Source organism: Labrus mixtus, chromosome 11 (genome assembly GCF_963584025.1).
Source record: "Labrus mixtus chromosome 11, fLabMix1.1, whole genome shotgun sequence".
In the NCBI taxonomy this organism is placed as follows: Eukaryota; Metazoa; Chordata; class Actinopteri; order Labriformes; family Labridae; genus Labrus; species Labrus mixtus.
This window is the reverse complement of record NC_083622.1, coordinates 20,483,529-20,507,479: the sequence shown is the minus strand read 5'-3', so window position 1 is coordinate 20,507,479 and position 23,951 is coordinate 20,483,529. Positions and strand designations below refer to the sequence as shown.

At 37.8% G+C, this 23,951-nt stretch overlaps 2 protein-coding genes across 2 annotated transcripts; both read left to right on the top strand.

Annotated features, from left to right (window-relative positions):
• LOC132984086 (macrophage mannose receptor 1) lies at positions 1-3,314 on the top strand. Its single transcript, XM_061050731.1, has 5 exons — positions 1-177; positions 396-755; positions 859-1,197; positions 1,346-1,795; positions 1,886-3,314. The coding sequence occupies exons 1-5, from the start codon at positions 114-116 to the stop codon at positions 2,245-2,247; spliced, it is 1,575 nt and encodes a 524-aa protein (XP_060906714.1). The 5' UTR covers positions 1-113; the 3' UTR covers positions 2,248-3,314.
• Positions 3,315-7,410: 4,096 nt separating this feature from the next.
• Positions 7,411-23,526, top strand: c4b (complement C4B (Chido/Rodgers blood group)). Its single transcript, XM_061050730.1, has 41 exons — positions 7,411-7,520; positions 7,776-7,965; positions 8,068-8,245; positions 8,337-8,407; positions 8,503-8,591; positions 8,679-8,761; positions 8,851-8,938; positions 9,234-9,357; positions 9,463-9,595; positions 10,031-10,143; positions 10,224-10,379; positions 10,484-10,651; positions 10,747-10,938; positions 11,222-11,365; positions 11,448-11,571; positions 12,717-12,788; positions 12,899-13,111; positions 13,220-13,334; positions 13,679-13,749; positions 13,847-13,986; positions 14,062-14,277; positions 14,557-14,608; positions 14,721-14,810; positions 14,901-15,107; positions 15,736-15,811; positions 15,958-16,150; positions 16,248-16,343; positions 17,153-17,315; positions 17,717-17,910; positions 18,044-18,202; positions 18,300-18,359; positions 18,427-18,517; positions 18,603-18,765; positions 18,866-18,956; positions 20,068-20,142; positions 20,219-20,321; positions 20,425-20,514; positions 20,645-20,746; positions 20,874-20,957; positions 21,074-21,206; positions 21,321-23,526. Exons 1-41 carry the CDS (start codon positions 7,450-7,452, stop codon positions 21,460-21,462), a joined length of 5,115 nt encoding a protein of 1,704 aa, XP_060906713.1. The 5' UTR covers positions 7,411-7,449; the 3' UTR covers positions 21,463-23,526.
• The last annotated feature ends 425 nt before the right edge of the window (positions 23,527-23,951 follow it).

Genomic DNA, 23,951 nt, shown 5'->3' with positions numbered 1-23,951 from the left:
GGAAACACTGTGCAACTGACAGGCACCATTGCAGGATCAGCAACTGATCATAACACAATATTATATGGACTAATGTTTCTTCTTTTGTTTATGTCTAGTTATTTGCCACGATCATGACTGGAAAGAGATTCACTGTTATGACGAGGACTCAAACTCTTCATCTGCTTTTTCTCTCAGGTTTGGACATTACATGCTTTTTTACTGCTGTTCATTGTTTCTCATTTATAACATAAAAACTTTAATGTGGCTGCATATCTGTAAAGGCACTAACCCTTTTGAAAGGGAAAATACAGAAAAATCTTAATGATATTGAAAAACTATATCTCTTCGAAGAATGTCACTGTTATAACTGTTGCTGTTCAACCTGACGTAATGTGCTACCTGTCATTTCACAGGATTTTGCTCCTTTGCATTAGGATCTTCAGATTTTCACTTTATAAATCAAAAAAAGAACTACAATGACTCAAAGACCTATTGCAGAGAGATGTTCTCTGATTTGGCCTCAGTTCACAACATAACAGATATAAATAATTTGATCACTTTAGTTTCAAAGAAAACTAAGAGAGCCTGGATAGGACTGGAGAGTGAGGGCGTGCGGGAGTGGCACTGGTCACGGCCTTATCAAAAACTGGATTTTTTTAACTGGAAGGCAGGAGAACCACAAAATGCGGATCAAGATGCCTGTGCAGTGATGGATCCACTCGGCGAGTGGTTTGAAAGTGAATGTGGAACTCAAAGAAGTTTTGTTTGTCAGGGTAAGCGACACGAAGGTGCTGCAGGCAGTTATTCTGGATAGCAGTCAAATTTTCTACGCACTGCTTCTTTGTGTTTAAAATATCACGTTTTTTGGATTTTCAGGAAATGTTGACAGTGGTAGTCACATTTTTGTTGCCAAGACCAAATCCTGGAGGAATGCTCAGAATCACTGCAGAGACTTATCATCTGAGCTAGTGAGCATACACTCAGTGGAGGAGAATAAGGCAGTGCTTAACATTTCTATGTCACAAAATGTGTGGATTGGCCTCTTCAGAGATCCCTGGAAGTGGTCTGACGGGAGCAACTCCTCGTTCCGTTTCTGGACACCAAGTCAGCCGAACTACCTTGAAGGCCAGGATTGTGTTACGGGTCTATTCCATAAAGATGGGCGGTGGAACGACCTGAAATGTACGCGCAAAGAACCTTTTATTTGTCGTGGGGGTAAGTTGCTGTGTTACATGCTTTTTTTCCTCATTGAAATTCGATTTGTTTCATGCTATTTTCACTGCTTACAAAATATACAACAACGTGTTACTTTGAATTTGATTATTGCCATTCTTTATTTTTCATTCATTTTCTCATCTGACAGCAAGGAAATTATTTCCAGTAACCACCATTCAACCAAGCACACAGCTGAGCCAAACAACAAAGGAACAGACAACCAATCTGACAACTCTTCCAAACACCTCATCCCAAGAGGTCACAACAACATTTAATTTTACTGTGACTTTTTCCGATCAATCAAATGTTACTAATGTTACCACAGAAGGAAAGACAACCACTGTCAATGGTCTGACACCAAATACAGCAGATACGGTGTCCAGTAGGTTTACTACAAAGCTCAACAATGCAACTACAGAAATGTTCAATGTAACAGCTACACAGCTCCCTCCTAATGCTACTGTCCAAGCAACTACAGGTGATGCTTCTTCAACAACAACACTGATGGGGACTTCAGCCAAGACCTCAACTCAACTAAACCTTACTACACAACCCTTACCGCCCAAGCCAACAGAAAACAGTCAGAGTTGGCCTCCAGGTATACAATGATATTACTAATTAATTTGGATAATGAAATTAAATGAAATAAAGTACAATATATTTTATTAACTTTTGTATCTTCCTTTAGGAAATCTGATCCTAATCAAGAAAAACCTGACATGGATAGACGCTATGAGTTACTGCAGAAGGCACCATGTTGACCTTGTACACATTACAACTGAAGATATTCAGGTGAAGGTGGCTGAAAAGGCAAAAAACGCCACATCTGTTCACGTGTGGCTCGGTCTACGCTACACATGTAACTTCAACTTTTGGTTCTGGACCAGTTCAAGTACAGGCTGCTACCAGAACTGGGCACCTGGACAAGGATCTGAGGGGAAATATGAATGTGAGGCTTCAGGTGCCATTGAGGCCACTGGGGGGCAGCAGTGGGTCGGCTTGTCCCAGACAGAAAAACTGAACTTCCTCTGTTCCACATGTGCTGACTGAGGGCAGAGAGCTAACATGTTACAGTTTCAGCATGTTGAATGAAGAAATAACATTTCAGTGTTCAGAAAACATGTCTGCTTTTAGATCAATGTTGCAGGTTAATGTGTTTTACAGTTGTAACATCAAGCTGGAAGACACTGATCTGTGGACTTCAGTAGATGTCATGGTTATCTTAACTCACTTATAATGTCATTCTTCTACCTTTGTTGAAACACAGCTGCTCAATTGTCAAGCCTGAATTTCATTAGATATGAAACCCTCTTGTGGTGTGTAGGCGTCCACATTCACAGTCATGGGTAGCAAGAGTAATGTGAGAACATTGATCTGCTCTTCGCCTTTCACTCAGGGGTTACTATTTGCATATTGACCCCCTGGCTTGGGCCCCAATATTGTCTTTTTGAGACCACCAGAGTAAGGCCCCAGATTCATACTGCCTGCTGCCCTCACTGACCTGACCTTCACTAGCAGCCATTTATAGAGACACGGAGCTCACAGACGCTCTCCTTCCTGTCTGCACACTTGATGTGCACAGAGCATCTATAAGCATGTGAACTGGAAAATGATCAACCATATTCATACAGGAAATGTTTATTTAATCCATCTCTGAAACTGTATGACGTGAATGCAAGTTTAGTATTTTAGAGAGACTGCTCCATAAACCCTTTTTTTGGAGATACATCTTCTATTGAATTTGTATTTTCATTTCCCCCCTGAGACATTTAACTTTATTTTTTTAAACGTATTGCCTCTGGATACAGGATTGAATGGTCTTTAATTTACAGCTGGTACTTGTTGATGAAGATCACATATTACTTAAGGTGGAATAAGAAAACAACCTGCTGAATTATACATGACAAGAAACAATAGGAGCTTGATACTGAAAGTTACTTTACACCGGTTAGTTCTGAACAAGTAATTAGATTGGACAAGTAGATCTGCAGTACAAACACATTAGAGTGCATCAAAATAAAGGGTGGCGTGCAACAGGTCAGTTCTTGTCAAGCTAAAGAACTTCTTGATTGGTGGAGCAAAATGAACATTAAAAAAATACAAATGTTATAACCCTATCTTTGCTTGGTGTAGTTTTTATTAAACTTGTTTTCTGCCTGTGGAACTGTTTTATAAAAGCGATAACAAGCTGGATGTTTTTCCCTTTACACAGCTGTGCTGGTATTCAGTATAAATGCAGTCCATCTAGTGCATTGATACTCAACCCGAGGCTCTCCAGACACGTGGCTCATTCGGGACTAGTTGTAGCTCTTTTAGGTCCTACTTGGAGAAACAAATCCAAATTAATTATTTAAAAAAGGGAAACATTGTCAGCAGAAATTATTCTTTGCAAGTCATGTCACTGTGTTTCCCACGCATATTTTAGGAAAGAAAGAGTTTTTTTGATTGTGGCTCTTGCAGAAATATGTTTTGGTCAATGTGGCTCTTAAATCTAACAAGGCTGAGTACCACTGATCTAGTGTGATATTGCTGAAATAACTGTCAGTTTCAAATGGTGACTGACAGTTATTTAAGCAATATCATTAAGTGAACCCTTAAACCTTATCTCACAAAAAATAGATGTTTCTAAATCCCAATCTTGTGCTTTTAAGCTTATATGCGTTTGGCATTTTTTTGGAAAGAAGTGAATTCTATATTCTTTCAACACATTAGAAATAATCCAGTTTTAGTGTTTACAACAACTTTATAACACTGAGAGTCTGTTTGCATCCTTGAATGAAATAATCCCATAAAACCACAGAAAAAATTGTGTGTATACCTTGTAATCCAACGCTGCATTTTGAAAACTGTTTTTGCATCCACAATGAGGGTCTTGTCACTTGTCAATTACCACGGACCATTACACATGAGTGTGTCATAGCTTAGTTTCTCTGTGAAAAGACGTTGGTCAGGGAGCTGCCCATCAGTTCAATGTTAATGTCCCATTGGGTCCAGTCAGTCCGTCTGTGGACTCCCCTCTCGCCTTCTTTTCTCACCCTCATCTCCTCTTGTGTGCTGTCCAGCTGGCTCTGACCTCTGACCCGTTCACCCTCACTCCTGACCTCTGAGGACATTCCCACGCCACACCCTTTTGTGTACATCACTCCATGGAAACCATGTGGTCACTCCCTTTGCATATTTAGAGATTATGGGGATCGGCATAATTCACTTTCACTGGGATCAGTGTAATGCAACTTTATTGGGCCTGATCCCACTTCAGGTATTAGGATGGGCAAACCTGAAAAGTAAATAATTATTAAGAGATTTTGTACCAATACTGACAATATAGCTCATAAAATCAACCCTTAACATCACAGTTGTCAGTTAAATAAAGTTATATAAGTCATTACCCTCCCTTCATATCATTTAGGATATATTTAGTTAATTAAAATGTTAAATGCAGCAATCAAATGCTGCGGTGTGAAGATCTGCATATATAAATTAAACTTTTTAAGAAGTGTGGCTACTTTCAAGAAAAATAAATCACACTCAAATTTCTGAAGTTGAATATTTAGTGCAAATATTCGTTTTTAAACTTCACTTCTCTCTACCTGCCATGCGCACTTGTGTCCTTCCCTCTCCTCTTTTCTTCTACGGGTCTACACCCCTCCAAAGACCCCTCCCTTCTTTTCCTTCTGTCACTTTCACAGTTAATTGTAGAAAAGAGATTTTCTCCATTCAGGCCCAATCTCTTAGGTAACCCCACTCCTGCATGAAATGAGATGGATAGAGGGGAAGAGATCGAGAGGGGGACATGGACAGGCAAACTGAACGAGCAGCGGTTGAGGTCGGACGCAAAGGAGAGAGAACTTTACAATATTTGAGAATGTTAGACTAGATGAAATAAGAGGTTAATATTTTCTATGCTAGTGATGCATTACAAGAAGTGGCTTCTTTTGGACTACTATTACCTATTAATGGTGCATTATGTGAGTATTTAAATACATTTTCACTTTGTTGTACGAGTTAATACAAATATCAAACTTTAGATTAGAAAAAATGATTTGTTACATAATAATTAAGAGTATTTTTAATAAAAAAAATCATTAACTTAAAGTTTTACAAACATTAGTTTTAAATATGTTTAAGAAACAACATTTCTTGAGTCACATCTTTGAGAGTGAAGTCGACTTCATTTGATAGTTTACTTTCTTACTCTTCTAGCTAAAAAAACAGCAACTGCCTTTAAGATTTCAGTATATTTGTGATAGATATATCTGCAACTGTTTAAATTCTTTGATTGTGATTGTGATTTTTTTTTTTTTTTTTTTCAAAAAATCCATCCACTGCAGGTTTGACTTCTGCGGCTAAGAGATGAAATTGCTCTTCATCCCACGTTTGACAGGGAGTCTGGTGTTGATTGTCCAAACGCAATTCTTGTGTAACTTCTCCAGTCCAGGAGTTGTGGATGGACATCTTGCCCCAGTCTCCCGTTTCCTCCCTCTTAGTTCTCACTGTGATAAAAGAGAGGTCACATGGGAGTTGATTTAATAGACACAGTCTGACTTTGCAGGACCCATGCTGGATTTTAAACTATTTGTTGAAGGTGAATATATTGATCTGTTAAAAACATTTTAAACGCTAAAATTGAAGTGACTTTGGTGATATAAGCACTAAGTAAATAAAGGTTTCTCAACTCAAAGTATTAAAAGGATTTCCCTGAGTTCCGTCTTGTAGGCGATCCTTCCTCCTTGGCAAGGCTGCAGCAGAATGCTAAAATGTTCACTTAAAAAAAAAAAAAAAAGGAATGTGTTTCATTATTACATTACAGTATAAGAAACAAGAAAGGTTACCTATTCGTCAGTTCCTTTCGTTTTTATTTGTTTTTATTTAAAAAAAGATTACTAGTATCTGTCTCTTTGCAGGAGCCAATATTTTATAGTTTTCTGAGCTATTCTGAGCCTGATGTTGACGATCCAGGTGTTTAATACAAAATATAAATTGGACATTAAAACCATGTTATAAATGAAACAAACAATTTAACAGTAATTTCATACTGTATACTATTAAAGAAGGCCAATACATTTAATGTTGATTGTATATTGTTGAGGGCAGTAATCAAAACGTTACTGCAAGGCTTTCAACGCATAGCCAGAGATGTGACCACATTACACCTGTCCTTGTCTCCATTCACTACAAGTGAGTTTTACATAAGAACAAAGCAAAAAAAAGTGCTGTATAAATGAATTTATTATTATGATCATTATTATTTTTTTTTTAATTGTTATTCTTCCTGCTCCACTTGGAGTTTTTTGTAACTCTTACTGCATATTAAAATAAACTGCAATGCAAAAAAAACATGTTTCCAATCTTGCCTCTGTGTATCTGTTGCTTGCTGGATCACATGGTTAGAAAAAAAATCTCTGTCTTAGTCACTAATCTCACTACTTTTCCATCTTTCCAGATCGGAACATAGTTTGGCAGTTTTTGGCATGCAATATATTTTCTGGTGAACACATGCATGACAGGGATCGTAAAGTAAGAAGGGAGATGAAAGAGCTGCATAAGAAACATTTTATGTGTACGATAAGAAGCTCAATTTACTGTTGATAATCTAACCAAAATCCTGAGTCACATAGCTGAAGGAATAGATGTATTAATTTGACAGATACTTGAGCTGTGCTCTCCTGAACCATGTGTTCGAGAGTCAACAGTCCTCACTCCAACCCAAACCCAGTGAGCCTAAACTTGATTTCTTGTAAATCACATGATTTGGGGGAAATTTGCCGGTCCTGAAGGAACCAATGAGGGCTTAGTTACACATTGTGAAACAGAAACAAACACTTCTTATGTTGCAAACCAAGCAGTGATAGTGTCACATAGCAGTGAAGTTTCATAAAATATAACACAACAGAAGCAGATATACAATACATCTCTTAGTCCGTTATGATCTGATCTGCATTAAATTCATCTGTCTAAATCTTATTGGGTTTTTTTTTGTTGTGTAGAAATGACCACAAAACTTGTACACATCAGTTTAAATGTTATGTCGTATACAGTTCAGCCTGCAGACTGGACTATATGATGATTATCTCAGTTTAGGTCTGAGGAATGATATTTCAAAGTTGTCTTGGAGGTAAAAAAACAAAAAACAAAAAAAGGAATGAGGGAGGGCATTAAAAGAGCCCAAGATTGTGAAATACAGGGGTGGTTGAATAACAAAACCTAATAAAGAGTCCGTGTTCGAGCAGGCAGAAAGAAAGGAGCTGCACCATGGAGTGCTACATATTTTCCATACTGTTCCTGGTCTTGACCATGGAATCCCAGTGTTCGCCGGACAACGGGTAACTGTAGAATAGCTGTATGAGTGGAATGTATAAAATGTGATGTATTGCCATTTTACATGTTGGTTAAAATATGCTTTCTTTCTTTCAAGACCATCACAATAACAATTGATATATATTTAATTGTTATAATTGAATATAGAATGCAGTAGTGTGTGTGCTTTTCTTTTAGCATAGCAGTCAATGAATTCTAATAATATGAATAAAATATACTCTATATAAATAGTAATGCTGTTTTGTTACATTTGTGTACAGATTTTTTATCTCAGGCCCTGGAGTGTTTCATGTGGGTGTTAAGGAGAAAGTGTTTGTCCAGATGGGACGGTCTCATCTTAATAATCATGTTACTCTCTACTTGGAGCATGAGATTTCCAGTACTGTGTTGTCTGAGAGGAAAACTGCCATGTGCACAGTGGAAGGAAAGATCGAAACAGTTGAGCTCATGGTAAGAGAAACTTCCCAACTCATCTACATGTAAATAATAGCCTACAACAATTTGATGGAGCTTTCATGTCAGTAAGTCAAATGTATTACTTTTGTCTTACAGATAGACAGTGACATTTTTTCAAGACTTCCCCCTCAACGTAGTAAACATCCCTACCTTCTCCTTGTGGCAGAGAGTCCATCCTTCAAGGGCAGGAAGTCCACAAGGGTCTTGATATCAAAACACAGGGGCTACATCTTCATTCAGACCCATCAGCCAGTCTACAACCCAACACAGACAGGTAAAAATCAACAACTGTGAATACATAAACAATGTGAAGTATTCATCCACTCTAAAGACTGAAAACAATAGTTTTTTGTCCTTCTCTTTAGTGAGGTACAGAATATTCACTCTTGACCAGACACTCAGACCTAATGAAGAAACGTTCCAGTTATCAGTATTCGTGAGTCCATATTTAGTCACAAATAAGATATAAAAGATACAGTAGTAGCCTCCTTTGTTTAATTTCATGATTCATGTTTTTTTGTGTAATAACAGAATGCAGCTGGAAACAGAATAATTAATTCTCTTATGACTGCAAAAGGAGGAATAATCCAAGGCAAAATCCAGATACCTGATGTCTCGAAGTATGTTATATAACAGACTTACAATCAATTGTATCCAACACAGCGGAATAACTTTGAGGTAACCCATGTGTTTTTTTTTTGATAAAGATTGGGAACATGGAAGATAACAGCACACTTTGAAGGAGATAAAGAAAATGCAGCTACCAGAGAGTTCAAAGTCGAAAAATTTGGTGAGTTCATTCAATTTAACATATTTTGCTTCGTTTTTCCTCACAGTTTAAATATCTTCTTTAGAACGCCTTCTTGTTGCCCTTCCTAGTTTTACCAAGTTTTGAGGTCAACATTGAACTGGAGCAGAGCTTTATTTTGTTGAACACTGAATACTTAAACTTCACCATCTCAGCCAAGTAAGTATTGATTCATTTAATCGACTTTACTGTTCTGGCTACTTTCGTTAATGCTTTCTGCCAACGGAACAAAAATAAGTTGAAAAAAAAAACCAGCCAATTTGTTGACTTTTGAAGTAGAGCTAGAAATGCTGCTAGGATTACAGGCGGCCTACTGTTAGCATTAGCTTACACTATTTACACAAACAGGTGTCACACAGTCTATTCCTGGCTTTTAATGGACACCTTGTCGGATATAATTCCTTAAAGACTTTCTTTTTTTGTCCCTTTTTGCCATTTTGAATGATTTTTCTAGGTATTCACATGGCGAGCAAGTTAGAGGGGCTTACCATTGCCAGTTTGGTGTGATGGAAAAAAATAGAAGAGATGGCCAAAAGAGGAAGCCTGTCTTTCTCAGGGGGCTGGAATTGACTGGTTCAGTGAGGAAACATATCTATTTTACTTTTATAATATGGCTCATTTAAACACATGAGATCAAATCACATATTGAACCACTTACTAAAACAATCTATCTTTTCCTGCAGGTCCCGAATGGAACAGCCTCGCTCCTGATGGCAGACTTACATGTGACACTGCAAAAACAAAACCTAACCCTCTCTGGATTACAGAACATAGGATCACAACTCTACCTGGGAGTGTTTGTCACTAACATACAAAGTAAAGAGAACTCTGTCACAATAGACCAATATCAGAGTCAGCTACGTGTCAAAGAACTAATTGACATGAAATAATATGTTTACTCTTCACTATGTTTCCTGATTATATTTTTTGTATTACTGTTTGAAGAAAGGATGACCCCTTGTCAAACAAATTATTGAATTTAACTGGCAGATTAGCATCACAGAGGGTCTGATATTCTGAAAATAATAAGATTCTTCTGTTGCCCCCTCTAACTCTACTGTAACTATTACTATGGCTGTATCTACTACTACTACTAGTAGACATACTAGTAAAACTAATAATTTAATCCCAAAATGCTTGGACCACCCCCTTGAAATATCCCATATATGAGATGTTTTAAGAAGGATAGTATTGGGAATGTCTTTGTGATTTTCATTGCATCACAGATTTTATTTTTATTATTTGGTCCAGGTGGTGAAATACAAGAGGCTGAAGTTTACCTTCCTATCATGTCCCGGAAGTACTCCATTGATCTCTCTCGAACACGTTCATATTTCATCCCTGGATATCCACTAGATGTGGTGGTATGAATCAAATATGGGTGCATAGCTAAGTACTTATCCTTTATGATATATATTACTTCATTTGTTTGTTTTTATTCAAGGTTGTCATGCGTCACCCTGATGGCTCCCCAGCAGCTGGTGTGCCTGTAAGGATTGAAGTATCATCCATAGAGGATCATTGGGAAGGCACAACTAACCAGGAGGGGGCAGTATTTCCTGTGTTTAATATTAACACTGACGCTCAGATTACTCTGCAAGTAATTGTCCCTGAACATCTTAAAAGTTAAATGTGTTATAACATTGATAAAGCACTGTATTTTCCTTAATTTCAGATTAACTGTATAAATTCCATTTGCGTTAGGTGTCTGCAGATGGTCTGCAACAACGGAAACAAATACAAAAAGCCTCATCTCCAAGCAACAGCTACCTTTACCTGAGTTTTACCAATAGGATATACTCTGTGGGGGAGTTACTCACTGTAAATTTAAATGCAGTCAATGGCCCAAATAATGGCTTTATATACTATATGGTGAGTCATAACAAAATGCATGGACCATCTTTTTTTTTTACAAAGAAAAGCAAAACACTTTTATATTCAAACTTTTTTTTAAAACTGTGTTGTAGATCTTAAGCCGTGGGATGCTAATAAAACAGGATTCTCTCAGATTGGGTACTTTTGTTAAAGTCTACCTGCCGATAACAACTGAGATGGTGCCATCGTTCCGTCTGATTGGCTACTTCTATGATCAGCATGGTAACATCATTGCTGATTCGGTGTGGGTTGATGTCAGAGATGAATGTGAGATAAAGGTCAAGGTGAGTAAACAGCACAGATAAGAGCGAGAGAGTAAATAGACAGAATTTTATGTTTGTTAGAGGAGTGTGTGTTTGAGTTGGATGATCTGGTTTCATAAGAATGCTTCAAACTTTGAATTTAAAGAAAAATACTGCTTACCATTAACCATTTCTTGACATCACACATTAGATATGTTGGTTTATTTTAGGTTATTTTTAATTACTATATATTTTTTTATTATATGTTTTGTTTTGTTGTCTGAAGTGCTTTTGAAAATCTAATGTGTGACTCTAACCCAATTAGGTAGTACTCACAGGACCGTTTAAACCTCGACAACAGGCTAGGCTTGAATTTGACTTACATGGTCAAAAAGCCAAAGTGGCTCTGCTGGCCGTTGATAAGGCCATTTACGCTCTCAAAACTGACAATAGACTCACAGCCAAACAGGTAAGACGTTCACATTTTTACCATGTCTTAGAACAAACTCATGTTTTTATATAACCCATGTATTCCTGTTCCTACCTTACAGGTATTTTCAACTATGCAGACATATGACCTTGGCTGCTCCTACACGGGAGGATCTGACCCTGCTTCAGTGCTAACAGATGCTGGACTCTCATTTGTATCTAACTCACAGTCAGAGTCGAGAAAGAGTAAGACAAAACATGTTTTCTTCATCTTAATGAATACAAATTATATAATAATGAGAAGGGATATTCACACATGCAAAATAACCCTGAACATTTCTTGAAATTGGTGGGATGAGCTGCATGTGTATACCCAAACTGCTGAATTTTTCATCCCGACTTTATCCAGAGTTTTTCCTGCCACCCCATCGCATATTTCTGTAAGAAGTATTGGATTACTCAGCACAAGCAAACGGGCAGGGGTGATGACGTTTTTATCCATAGACCAGTGCGCGTCAGCTGCTTTCTACTCTTTTCTGCTCCCTACCATGTTCTCCACTCATTTATACCCTGAATACGGCCAATTACACATTGCATTAGGCCTGGGCGATATGACATAAAAGGTTATCACGTTAAAAAATGTCATAACAGATGATAATTACCACAACTAATGTCAAATCAATAGTTCTTTTAAATTTAAGGTCTGATATTTGCCTCTGAGTGAAAGTTGAAGAAACCAGAAGGTTAATTGTGGTTTAATTATTCTTTATTGTCTGAACATGATCAACTATGCTTGAACAGAGGAACATTTCCGTGTCATAAGCACAGTGCACGGTGCTGGAAAATGCTAATATGACAAGTAGTTGTGGCGCAGTAACACAGTTTACTGGCCCGGTGCTTGCTGAGGGTCCACTAACACTTGTTTGGGACATTTCCTTCCGTATGTTCTAACGGGTTATATGGCTTCAAATGGTGGAAAAGGTTTGTGGTGTTGCCAGCCTCAACTGTCTTCTGGTGTAATTATAGGTTTAAATCTATCAAACATTTGTTATATTTATATAGAGGAAAATTATATTGTAATAATTATATCCCGGCCATTTTTTGTATTGCGATAATAATCGTTACCCATTTATCGCCCAAGCCTACGCGTTGCATTATCATAAAGGCAAATTGCGTGGCCTGCCATCTGAGATACATGGTAAACATTACATTGTGACCTTTGCAGTGTCCTTTTTGTCACATTTCTTGCCTACTGAGACACCCATATGTTGGTCTAGACTAGGAAAACACTCACATTGACATTTTCAAAATGAATCTATTGCTCCTGCTGTACTTACATCTCTCCACATACTAAGCACATGCTAAGTTTTAATGACGATACACTTTCAAAGGTTTTGGCTGTAAATCACAATCCACACGACAAAGACGTGCTGTGGACCTTGAACAGGAAGTTACAACTTTAAGTAAGATAATATTCATACTATGCATGCAACAAATGTCTAACTAAATGTAAGATACATCTGGTTAGAATATGCACCGAGGTCGTCTACCATCATCTTGTTTTCATTTTCAGGATCTAACTTTACAGACGAAAAGTTGAAAGACTGTTGTGTTCATGGCTTTTCTCTAATCCCAATGAGAAAAACTTGTGAGGAGAGAGCAAGGAGAGTCTCTCTGGTCGAAGCAAATCCTTTTTGTGCAGAAGCATTTTTAAAATGTTGCCTTGAAGGAGAACGTCTGAGACAGAAAAAGACACAAGAAGAAGCCTGGAAAGAACTTGGAAGGAGTGAGATTACATTTAACATTACTGCAATTATAGAGTAGATAGCATTGATACATCTAGCACAGTTTTAACAGAGTGTAATTACACTACTTTAATTTTTTTTACTTCAAGCTGCAACAATAGAAGATATTGAACTGTACTTCTTGGAAAATGCTGGTCGTAACATTCGAAGACTTTTCCCCCCGAGCTTTGACTTCAAAGAATTTGATGTAAATGGCAAAGAAAGGTAAGCAGTTTGAGATAGTTTTTATGCAATATTTTCTTTTCCACTGTGATACAGCCACTTATACACATATCAACCTTTATTAAATGATTGTAGGGTCTAATACTGGCAATGGGAGAATTTCATTTTATAACATTCAGTTCGTATATTGCAAATTACATTGCTTCACAATGTTTTCCAAACTCTAATATGTGTCCCTGTCTACATTACCTTTATTCTACAATTCTACAATTCACTTAGCAGACGATTTTATCCAAAGTGACGACCTTTAGTCGTATTTGTAATAAACATAAACAGAGCTTTTGCCGGACACATTTTAAAATTAATGAATTAATTGAAATCCTTAGCTATGTTATAGCTCTACCAGATTCCATCACTACATGGGAGATTCAGGTCATCACTCTGTCTGCAGCCACTGGTAATAACAGATTTCCTCTTCACAAATGCATCATGGGTATCTAACTTAAACGTTTTTTATTAAAACTTGTATATTATTACCATGTTTTTTTTTTCAGGTTTCTGTGTAGTAAAACCATCTGAGTTCAGAGCATTTCAGGAGGTATTCGTGTCCCTGAGACTGCCTTACTCAGTGAAAAAATATGAGCAACTCTCTATTTCACCTGTCATCTACAACTATGGCCAACAGACACTACAGGTACAAATAACCTCACACTGTTACAAACGACTGCATGATTCAAATATTGTTTAAAATTGTGTTTTTTCTCTTTAGCTGGCAGTTCATATGGAACAAACTGATGGGCTTTGTTCCCCTGGCTCGGCCACCACCACATCCTTTGTTAACATCACTTTGAATCCCAAGTCCTCCCAGTTTGTGTCATTCTCTGCTGTCCCCATGGTTACCGGCTCAATACCCATCAAAATACGTATCTATGATATGGAAAATGAATATGGATTGGATGCAATTGAGAAGACTTTGAACGTGTTGGTGAGGACAGATGATTTAATTTAACTTTTTTTTTTTTTTTTTTTTACAATAGAGGCCTGACTTACATACATTTTGAAATATATAACTAATTGGAAGTCATGTTTGAATAGTGCCTAAGTAAATGATGAGTTCTCATACTGTATGTGACAATTTTTCATAAACCCCACAAATTATTAATAAATTATTTTAAAAAGTAAGTAATGTTAACTCAAATCAACATGCTTTGTCCACCTGTATAAGTGGGTAACACAAGGGACACTGTTATTTTTTCGTATGTAGACAGAAGGAATGGAAAAGAGAGTAGAAGAAACCAAACTGATTAACTTAGATGGTAAGTTGTTTCAAAATGTCTACATAGTGGTTGCTGCTTGCTCTATGGTTGATGTATACAATTTTTTACATATGCTTTAATGATCCACCTTCTGCCTTCCTCATCCTGACAGGCAAGAGCACAGAGACTTTCACTATTGATGGATCTTTACCAGGTGAAACAGTCCCTGACTCCAGCTCAAATATTTTCATTTCTGTAGAAGGTATGTGTTTTAGACGCAGATATTCAATTTTCAAACCTTTATTATAGCACTGGCTTAACAATAATAATAATATTTGCTAATATCTGACAGGAGACGGATTTGGCAGTGTACATGCAAATAACCTACTTTCTCCTGAGAAAGTTGCCAAATTGATCAGGTTGCCTACGGGATGTTTAGAACAGACAATGGGAAAACTTGCTCCTACAGTTTCAGCCATCCGCTACCTTGACCTCAGTGAGCAATGGTTTGAACTGCCTGCTGGTGCCAGAGATAAAGCCCTGGATGAAGTTGAGCAGGGTAGGCGCGCATCAAGCAGTAATGTTTTACGCATTTGTTAATCCTGTTTTTTTGTGACTGAACACATAAGAAATAGGAGGTAGTTATACGCACATCACATGGGTACAGGGCAGTGCGAAAATCAGCAGACTGTGGAAGAAGATAGGCATGCACAATTGCTAAAATGCCACAAAAAAGTTTTAATTCATCACAGTGTTTAAACCAAAGGTCTTCTTCAGGTGATCATTTTTACATTTTATCACCTGAAGAAGACCTCTGGTTGAAACATTGTGATGAATTAAAACTTTTTTGTGGCATTTAAGCAAGTGTGCGGGCCTCTCTTCTTCCACTAAACACATAAGACACACATAGAGTGAAGAAGGCGATTGAGCTTTTTTTTGGTGACCATTAGACTTTTGACATATGGTATTTGCTAGTATTTATAAGCTGAGAAGCTAAGTACCCGGCAGGAAAGTATCATAAATACATATGGTATGAGGAAAAAAAAGCCCTATATAATGATATTCATTTGAGTTTTCTGACCTGCCCTGGGTAGTTCTTACAAGTTTTGTTGGATATTTTGTTTGATTCTTCAACAGGTCAATAATAGAACAATATACTTTCATTGTTTTTTAACTTCTTGTGCTAGGTCATGCAAAAATTATAAGTTTCAAGAAAGCCGATGGATCTTATTCATCATTCCGCTATGTGCCACAAAGTAATTGGTGAGTGTCATGCTGCTATTGATTTTGGAGTTAAGGTAGTTACATCTACTGTCACACAGAAAATCAAATCCTCATTTCCCTTATCTCAAATTTGAAATAATTGTTTCCTTCCATTCTTCATCTTATTTTCCCATTCATGTCCTCAGGGTGACTGCCCTTGTAGTGAAGTTGCTATCGTTTATTGCACAACGTCAGGCAGAGACTTATGGGCTACAGGGCAGGACTGCAAAGTTAGTACCAGACGAAGAGATCAGACATCCAGTCAGATTCTTGCTATCAGCGCAGAGGGGTGATGGTTCATTCACTGACCATCATCAAGTGCTACACAGAGGAGTTCTGGTAAGCTCTAGGCTATACAGACATCTTACAACATGCAAACTTATTAAAAGTATTTAATGTGGTTAACTGAATGCATTCATGTCTGTCATTCATGTAGAAAGACACAGATCGAGACATGTTCATCACAGCTTTCGTAGCGCTCGCACTGCAACGGTCCCTTACATTTCTAAATCCTGAAGAAAGAAATAATGCGGTAAGATAATATAAAGACTTCCATCAATGGACTTTTGGGATGTCAGTGTTGGTTAAACCGACATTCTGGTTTGGTTTGAAATATCTCAAAATCTATTGGATCGACTTCATGCCCTTACTGACGTTGTTTCCTCGTTTCTAGGTCCTTGCTTGTGTTGTACTTTCTCTCTGATGTTTTTTTCTTAGAATTAAAGTGTCTGCTAGGTGAATTGTAGGAGACACAAGATACACTTTGTTGTCCAAATACCTGCAAAACAAATTATGTCTACCTGAAACCTGTGTTTCTGCATAATAAGTGTTAGCATGCTATGAGCTAGAACTAAATTGCTACAATGGAGAACACTGAACATGCTACTTGTCTGCATTTAAGCATTGAGCCCAAAACATTGCAGTGCGTCAAAGAGCAGTGAGCATGAGTGTCAATGGTTAGCAGGCAGCCAGCAGGTACTTTTTTTATATCTCCCACCCAAACCAGTCCTTTCACCAGTCCTCTTCAAAACCACAGGTGAGTGACTCAAACCCCTCAAGATTCTGACCACAGGAACTAGAGAAAACAGTTTGCAGTGGCCTTGAAAACTTTGCGCATGTTGAATGAGGGATCCCAGAAATTTAGGGTCTGAATGTGCCTATGACTGTGATTTGAGAAAAGTGTGGTCCTGGCTGTGTCCTGGCTCCACCTCATTCACTTCTCATTGGCTCGTCCATTGACGAGGTCCTTGTAATTGTTCTTTTTCTTAAATGAAGTGTATAAATTCTGCAAACTAATATTACACTTTCAAGAGTATTAACTAATGTTCTCCTACTTCCCAGGAGGCAAGTATTTCAAGTTCAACATCATATCTCCTGTCACACCTTGAGGAGCTTCAGCATCCATATGCTGTTGCCATTACAGTCTACTGCCTCGCAGTTTGCCTTCCATCAGGAACAGACCATTCATCTATCTGGACAAAACTTCAAGATCTCGCTACTGAAGGCATGTCCAATCAAAACAAATGGTTTGAGAGAGATGGTTGGTTGATTGGATTGTTAGTTAGTTGATTGGATTGTTGGTTGGTTGGTTGGTTGGATTGTTGGTTGGTTGGTTGATTGGATTGTTGGATGGATGGATGAATGGATGAATGGATGAATGGATGAATGGACAGACAGACAGACAGACTTTGGATTTTTCCTAAACTGGGAAATTGATGTGAAAATCAATATGGAAATGTTTAACCCAAATGTGAAATATAGATCACAGAAAAGTCAAAATAGTGAGTTCACTATATCAATTTATAGATTAATTATGGATGTGTAACCGAATACTTATATATCACTTATTTTACTCTCTCTTTTGACTCTTTGTGATTTTTATTATATCTGTTTGGTAATTATCAGGAGAGAATGGGTGTTATCTGTGGACAAACAATCCCAGCCCGAAGAATAAAGTTAATGCAGATGCCATCACAATAGAGACCACAGCCTACGCCCTTCTTGCTGCAGTGGAACTTCGGAAAAGCGAGTGGGCCAACAAAGCAGCCTGCTGGTTAACCACCCAAGAAAACAGTGCTGGAGGCTTCAGATCAACACAGGTTATTCAGATGCTGAATTGAGAAGTGTTTAAACCTGAAACATCACTGCTTTGGGATCTGTATCCCCTGCATGGTCCCACATCAAACATTCCAGACAAACCATCAGAGTTGAGATGTTTTTTGTCATGTCTAGGATACGGTCATGGCACTGGAAGCCCTGGCAGAGTATGAGCTAAAGAGGCCTGTCAGTCCTGAAGCAAGACTAAATGCAGTGTTCACATCTCCAGGAAAGAGAGATATTATAAAGCTTCAACTAGAAAATAAGAAGGACAAGGTGGAAAAAGACCTTAAGGTATCATTGAACATTTCCAGCTTTCCCTTTGAATGCACATTTCCAAAAATTGACATCATCCTTACATTACTTGTCATTTTCTCGTTGATTGTCAAAGAAACTTGCAGGGCAAAACATTAATGTGGAGTTAACAGGAAAAGGGACAACCAAACTTAAGGTAACTTTGATTACTGTCGTTTTTTTTGCTGAAAAAGAGCTGTAGTTTACTTTGAATCTGCTTATAGGTTGTGAAAGCATATCATCTACTGGAGCCCAAGGATGAGTGTAAACAAGTCTCTATCACAGTCACAGTAGAAGGAAAAGTGAAGTATACTGGTGAGCCTTTGTTACTGATAACAAATCACAACCACATGTAAAGCTAATAAAAGCAACAAAGGTACATTCACCTCTATGTCTCCAGCTAAGGTCATTGAAAATTATGACTACTACGACGACTATGGAAACAACGAGGACAAGGAGGTGCAAATTCCTCAATCAGAGATTGAGTGGTTTGATGTTCAGACCAAAAACCGGAGAGATAATTCAAAATCAGAAGACACTCTTACTTACAGAGTCTGTGTCAGGTTAGTTCAGTGACATTAAAACCACTTTTGTCTCCCTGCTTAAAATATAACAAATCCTTGGATTTAATCTTTTTTTTTGTCTTTTCTTCATTTTACATAGTCACAGTCTGCATCGTAATCTCACAGGAATGGCCATTGCTGACATCACACTTCTCAGTGGATTTGAGGTTGAAACTGAGGACCTAGACATAGTAAGTAGGTCTTTGTAACACCACTTTCTCATCGTCACAATCAGTAGAAAGAGGAGAAGTCGCTTTTCTGGGCTCCTTATTTTATCTTTAAAATTAAAAGATAACCACGTATTTGTTACCTGGCAAATCAGCATGGACTGCAGGAAGTTACTGGCCCCGACAGTGCACAGAGTGTGCCTGCAATTTAAAAAAAATATTATATTATATAATATTTCATTCCTTTTCTGTGCATCTGTCGTGTGAAAAACGTGCGTATAGCAACAAGTAATAACAAAAGAGAATATTCTAAAACGACTACCTGTTGAAACAGTAGTCAGAATAGTTGACATGTTTAAGTCCCGCCTCTGACAAGGCAAACAGCCGTTCATAGTTTTGGGGTGGCCAATCGGATTTCGAGGGAGGCCCATGTCACTCCTCTGGACACGCCCCTGACAGACGGTAAAGTGAGACAGAGGGAACAGATCAACATTAATCAGCCCAGCACCTGACTGAGTTTTTCTGCCCCAACATTATCAATCTGTTGACATTTTCTCTTCTATTCAACACTCTTTGAAACACCATTGTATCGCATACCATGATCCACTACCTGTTGTCTTCATGTGCTATCTTTGATTTCTCAGTCAGAGCCGTTTCTACATCTCTTCACCTCTTTTTTCTGCTGTTGTCCTGTCCTCTCTCCTTTCCCAACAGTAAACTAACCAACTAATAATCAGCAGACTTATTTCTAATGTCTGCTTTTTACTGTTCTTCTTAACAATGGTCTGCTTGCAATGGATATTTGCCTGCAGGCTGGGCCAGGCTAGTTCCAGTTTTTTTTTGATCTGAGCAGACATGAGTGTGGTGCCAATCTCTTCATCACCACTTTCCAGAGATGTTCCTTCAAATCACACAGTTTTGTGAAAATTGAAACCACTGTTTTGTTCTCAACTGCACTCAAAAAATGTTTTGAAGTCACTGTTGTTCTGATTTTCCCCTGGCTAGTTCTTCATATTTGCAGTGAGTGAAAGTCCTGGTATTTGCAATATTAGTGGACATCCAACATACCTTAAGAAACATGTTACATAGAAATTTTACACAAGAAAATCAAAAAGTGTATTTCTTGTCTTCTCAGCTTAAAGAGGAACCTGAACGATACATTTCACATTATGAGGTCTCCTATGGAAGGGTCCTGATATATTTCAATGAGGTAAGTCTGAGATCTATTAAAATACAAAGAGAAAAAGATGGGCATCCCATACTAAAGATTTCTTCTCTCCCTCCAGCTCTTTGATAGCATTGAATGTATTACCTTTGATGCTATACAGAGAGTCCCAATCGGCCTTCTCCAGCCTGCTCCCGCTGTGTTCTATGATTACTATGAACCAAGTAAGCTTTTTATTTGACATTTTCAGCTTCTTTTTTTTCAGGATAGAGAGGACATCTTTGTTTCATTAACCAACAATTTACAATGTTTGTGCTATCTTTTCAGATGTAAAGTGTAATGTGTTCTACTCGGCTCCCCAAAGAAGCAAGCTGATCTCTAAACTGTGTTCAGAGGACGTGTGCCAGTGTGCAGAGAGTAGGCCATTACTCTACTCAAGAGCCATGCTGATAAAAAAAAAAAAACATCCCTATGAAGGACTGAATGATGAATTAATGTAGATAATATGTGTACATCATTAAAATGTCATTGTTCTTCTTTTCTTTAGGACCTTGTCATAAAATACAAAACACATTCATATCAGATCGAAGAATCAAGAATGAGAACAGGCGTTTAATGCACGCTTGCTTCTTCCCTACCGTTGATTATGGTCAGTAGTGTACACCAGAAAGGATATAAACTTGATTATAAAAAGTCTTACATCTTTACTTTACAAGTGACAATATGGACACATTATACAAATTAATTTTAAAGTGAATTTTCCTCTTTTTTTTAAGCATACATGGTTGAAGTCCTCAACGTTTCCATGAAGAGTAACTTTGAGCTCTACAGAACAAACATAATTGAGGAACTCAAATCACGTAAGTACATTAAAACCCTAAAACTTAAGTGATGTTGAAACGCAGAGGCTATTTATGTCACTACACTTTTGTTGCAAGACATATTAAAACTATAATGACAATCATCTGTCTGCTAGATGGAGATACTTTTGTAGACGGGAATTCAATTCGAGTGTTTGCTAAGAGACGTCAGTGTAAAGGACAGCTGGATTTGGGAAAACAGTATCTGATAATGGGCAAAGATGGCCCCACAACCGACTCAAATAACAAGTAAGTTTTGCTAGACTATTCATAACAGTATGAATTATAAAGAATCATTAACCTTAACCTTAATAACTTCACACTGACTGATTGGAATTAAACTCGCTCTCCATTTCTTTGTAGGATGCAATACTTACTGGAATCAAACACCTGGGTTGAAAGAGAGCCCTCAGAGGAAGAATGTAACAAAAGTCAACACAAAGCTGCTTGCAGAGCGTTCCGTACATTCACACAGAGGTACAAGATAGATGGCTGCAGACAGTGAAGAGCCCTGCCAAACCAATGTGTTCTATTAAAACGTTATTTTTCTGTTTAGTGTAGCTCTGTTACAGCAGCTTCCTGTGAGCTGCACAGAAATCAGAGAGCTTTTTTTTCTTACTGTTCATTATATATCTAACCAGAGTCATGTAAGTTTTGTGTAAGACCATCCATGATGACTGAGAAATACTGCCTGCTAGGTGGAAGAATCGATCAATCACAGAAAGTTTAAAATAATCCAACACATAATGTTACCCTTTATCATTTATCTTTGTCCCATACAGTTACATGTGTTATAAAAATAAATAAAAAACATCACTGTTGTCCAGAAAATGTCGCTGTATCTGTTTGATTGCTCTGAGCATTTACTGTGTATATATGTTGCAACAATGATTTGAAATGGAACTTAACAGAAATTGAAAAAATAAGTACATGCACAAACATTTTCTCTTTCATATCTTTCCAAATCGTGTGATTCTGTTTGGGGAACTGGTTTGATTTAGCTCTCCTGCTGAATATATATTTATTTTTCAGGTTTTTTTTTTCTTTTACTGGCAGTGAAAGGCCTAAGAGGGGTCTCTGTGCTCGACTCAAGCCCCCCTCAAAGTTTCCCTCCCCTTTTTACTAAGCATCTGCAAGATGAGGAAAGGGAGGGTTGGTTTTAGGGTTAGCACAGTGCATACACATAAAGTGACAGTTACAGTCTGCACATAAGACTTGTTTACTTGCCCCTGGTGGAGAAAGATACTGATATGTCATTGCCACTTTCATTACATTCTAGAATAATATCAATTTATAATCAATAATTATCTCATTGTCCTCAAATGTGCTTAGCAACATGCTACAGAAGATGCTTAGTGCAATTATATAATACAAAACAAGTTGTTTTTTTTTAGGTGATGCAGGGAGCAGCAATGGGAGAGAACGAGGGGCAGTGGGAGGGGGCAGTGCAGGAGACAGGGGGGCATGGGCGGAGAGGAGAGGAACAAGTGAGGGCTTATGTGCTCATATTATTCTAATCTCTGAGGCTTGGCCCAATGTAAGCAACATGGGAGTACTGACCATCACTTCAATCACAGCCAGATCAATGGCTGCACTGTTTCAGCCTCTGCCATTAGACATTTCATTAAATTTGAATCACACACTTTTTCATCTTGGGATTACTTAAGTGCACCATTAGCAGCCAACAGCAACATCACATTCAAAAAGTGATCTCTTTTACTGAAGCTTTCTTAAGTAATCAATGGTGTGTCATGACTAAGCAGTGTCGAGTTGTGCTTATGTTTAGAGTCACAATCAATCAAGAGAAGTCAATTAGTAGAAGTAGAAGTGATATTGCACAGGCTCTCTTTTAGGTGATTGAACGATACTGTAGATATGTATTTTACATATAGTTCAGTTTGCCACAATATATATTGTCTGAATACACATACAACATATAAGATGCTCAGGTAAACAAAAACAAAATATGCCTCAATATCAACTATGAAAGTAGGAATTGGGGGATTTGGAAATATGCTCGTATATGACCAGGTGTGTTGTGTTAGGTGTGCAGTAGCCTTTTTTAAGCTCTTTCCAAAGGCCAACACGAGGTCAAGGGTTTGAGGGTGGTCTAAGGTGCAGAAAGGATAAAAGCAAAGGCGGAGCTCTTCTGGAGGCTGCCAGCAGATGGAGGCACTGATGGAGTGGGACCACCCACTCATTGGTACACAATTTGCTGTCAATTACAGTTGATATTTTATGTCAATATAGAGGTGACTTTGTCTGTTATTAGAATGTGCAAGCTTCGCAGTAGACATTTTGATGACCGTGTGTTAAGCTGTGCCAGTTTAAGTGATCTGGTAGTTTTCATGCTTGCTGATCGTGACTGTCATGACCTTCTGAAACACAAGCATGGATCCCATCGCGAAATTGACTAGTAGCACACATGCTTTGATAAAGTGAGAAGTTAAAATACCTGCTGTGCAAAAGGTCTTTTGTAGAAGCTTTCACTGGATGGTAATGATTGTGACTTATTTCTTGAGTTCATTTTGTCCACAATTATGAGCAATAAAAATATATTGCACGATAATTGGATAATGTATATTATTCTGGGCATGCTTGCAAGTCAACTGTCTTTGGATAGGTGCACCAAGTAATTGGTAGGCATTCATATTTGGACTTTGAGGTATGTTTTTTTAATGCAGCTAAGATTTTGCCTCATAACAGTTATTCATTACACATCTGTTTTCAACATACGTTTTAGAGCAATTAGACTAGCTGAGTGTGCAGTGCAGCATCAGCTGTTACATCTTACAGCTGAATCATGATTCTCAGCTCAAAGACCTGGATGCTGAGTTAATGTACTGTAGGTTTGTTCTCTGTTAGTGTCAGAACATGGTGTACTTGCCAAGAAAAATATTTTAGCTCAACACATTAGCAACAAAAATATCTAATGTATACTTACTGTGTGGCTTCTTACATACTTCCTCTGTAACATATATAGAGTTGGTTCAT